The 2,500-nt window shown below is 25.8% G+C and overlaps 1 protein-coding gene across 3 annotated transcripts in view; it reads right to left on the bottom strand.

The window, feature by feature from the left end:
- Positions 1–2,500, bottom strand: part of dspb (desmoplakin b) — a 43,486-nt gene that overhangs the window by 39,579 nt on the left and 1,407 nt on the right. For all 3 annotated transcript variants that reach the window (XM_079639357.1, XM_079639356.1, XM_079639358.1), the window contains 2 exons: positions 2,403–2,432; positions 38–134 (listed from right to left, as the gene is read on the bottom strand). In XM_079639357.1, coding sequence (XP_079495483.1) covers positions 38–134; positions 2,403–2,432 — 127 coding nt within the window. The remainder of the gene's footprint in view (positions 1–37; positions 135–2,402; positions 2,433–2,500) is intronic.

The raw sequence follows: 2,500 nt of genomic DNA, 5'->3' as shown, positions 1-2,500 counted from the left end.
GTGTGCGTGCGTGCGTGCGTGCGTGTGTGTTACTCACAGTCTGAAACATGAACGCAGTCCTCTCCAGGAAATCCTGACACTGGCTCTGCATCATCGAGATCTGCTGTTGCATTGACCTGGCAGGACTGGTGGAACTAAAAAACTAAAAAATCAGCTTTGCATCACAGGAATAAATTACATTTTAAAATGCATTCACATAGAAAACATTTATTTTAAATCATAATAATATTTCACTGTTTTTACTGCATCAAATAAATGCAGCCTTGGTAAACAGAGACTCAAAAAACATCATATTTATTGACCAATCCTGTATGTAAATGCAATTTTCAGTGTGTTTAAGCAAGAAAAATGGGCTTTATACTGTTCCCCCTGCACTATTTCTGGAGTAAACACTTCTCCAAAGACATCTGACAGATTCTGTGGCTCTTCTGTGATTTACTGCATTCCTGAGAAACCTCTCGGTCGAACCCGACGCAGAGACGCCCATTCATCAGAAATCTCTCCAGAGCTGAACACAAGACTGGTTTGCTTTCAATACTTTCTGACTTATATTTGTCCGGTAACTCCGGTTATATTATATTACAGGTTTTATGTTTCCAGCTGACATTGATGGTTAGTTATAGATATTTTATCTGATTATTAATCTAGATAAAGGCAGTTTAATGTTGTGCAAAGTTTTTAAAGCAAACACTTTTAATTTTAAAAAAATATGCATCAAATTTAAAAGTTAAAAAGCTGCTTTAAAATGTAAAACAAATACAAAATTATATATATATTTTTTTATGTTTATATAAAATATGACATTTTATTATTAAGAATATGTTTAAATATTTAATATAATACTATATATTTAAAAAGTATATTAATGTTATAATATATGTATATAAAAACATTTTAAAGCATATTTTTTAAAATAATTGTTTATTTATTATAATACAGCTTGTTTATATAAATCAAATATATAATTATTAAAATAAATTAAAATAAACCATATTAAAATATTAAAAATTTTATCTGGTGCATCATATATATTAAAATATATTAAATATACGTAATTTAATAATTATACATTAAAATATGACATTATACTATTAAAAATATATTTAAATATTTATTTTTATAATTTATTATAATATAGATAAAGCATTTTTAAAGCTTATTGTTGAAAATAAAATATATAAACATTAAAATAAAATTGTATTTTGTATTGTTTTATTTTATTTTATTAAATTTTAACTGGTGCATTATTTTACATTAATATCTTATATATATACATATATATATATATATATATATATATATATATAGATGACATATTATAATATTAAGAAAATATTATTATAAAAATAATATAAGTATATAAGTATATAAAAGTATATAAATATTTTATGTATGTCTATAAAAAGCATTTTAAAGCATATTTTTGAAAATTATTGTTTATTATTTATTATAATACAGTTTGTTTATATAAATAAAATATATAAATATTAAAATAAACCATATTCATTTTTTTATTTAATTTTATCTGGTGCATCATATATATATTAAAATATATTAAATATACATAATTTAAAATGTATATATTAAAACAACATTATATTTTTAAATATATATTTAAATATTTAAAATATTATATATTTAAAAGTTTTAATTAATGTAATTTATTATAATAATATTTATAAAGCATATTGTTAAATAAAAATTCTATAAACATTAAAATAAACCAAATTAAGATATTATTTTATTTGATTTAATTTTATCTGGTGCATTATTTTACATTAATATCTCGAGTAGGCGTTTAAAACAAGTGAAACAAAATGTAATATTTCAGTGCAAAAAATTAACTAATGAGATTAGGCCAGTAAATAAACAGAACACACGATCCGAGATGAGACTCATTTGAATGGAGAATAATATGCATATGAATGCACAACAGAGTCGTTACTCGTGTTTATGAGCAGTAGCAGCCAGATGACTCCTGAACTTCTCTGAGCGCTTGGATACGGTGGGCTTTTCCCGCAGGATCTGACAGATTTACTGAAGCTTTGAGTCTGAAAGTGACCTGTGAACTCACGCAGAAACAGAAACAAAGAGCCACACAGAACCAGCAGGGGTTGTGTTACCCAAGAGCACACACACCTGCCAGCACAGGCCTGCATTACACAACATATACAGCTTTATAACTCACTTTCTGGCAGTTATGACAGCCTTTGATGTGCATATTACTAACCTTTGAACCTCTGCTTTATGATAATAGTTTTACTTCCTTGACTGAGCACTGTTTCGGTTTGTTATAGGCCTACTTCTCTGTGCATTATTGTTTTTAAAACTAGTTTGAATGAATCTAAATGGATACCATTTTGTATAAATGTATTTTTTTCTTCGATATACTGAATACTCACATTTTGCGTGACAGTTGTTGTTGTTGTACACTGTAAAAAAAAAAGTTGCTGCTTTAATTTTTTTAAGTAGCTTACAATCAACATGGATGTTTTAAGTC

This window comes from Phoxinus phoxinus, assembly GCF_949152265.1.
Source record: "Phoxinus phoxinus genome assembly, chromosome: 16".
NCBI classification, from domain to species: domain Eukaryota; kingdom Metazoa; phylum Chordata; class Actinopteri; order Cypriniformes; family Leuciscidae; genus Phoxinus; species Phoxinus phoxinus.
This window is presented reverse-complemented; position numbering and strand designations above follow the sequence as displayed.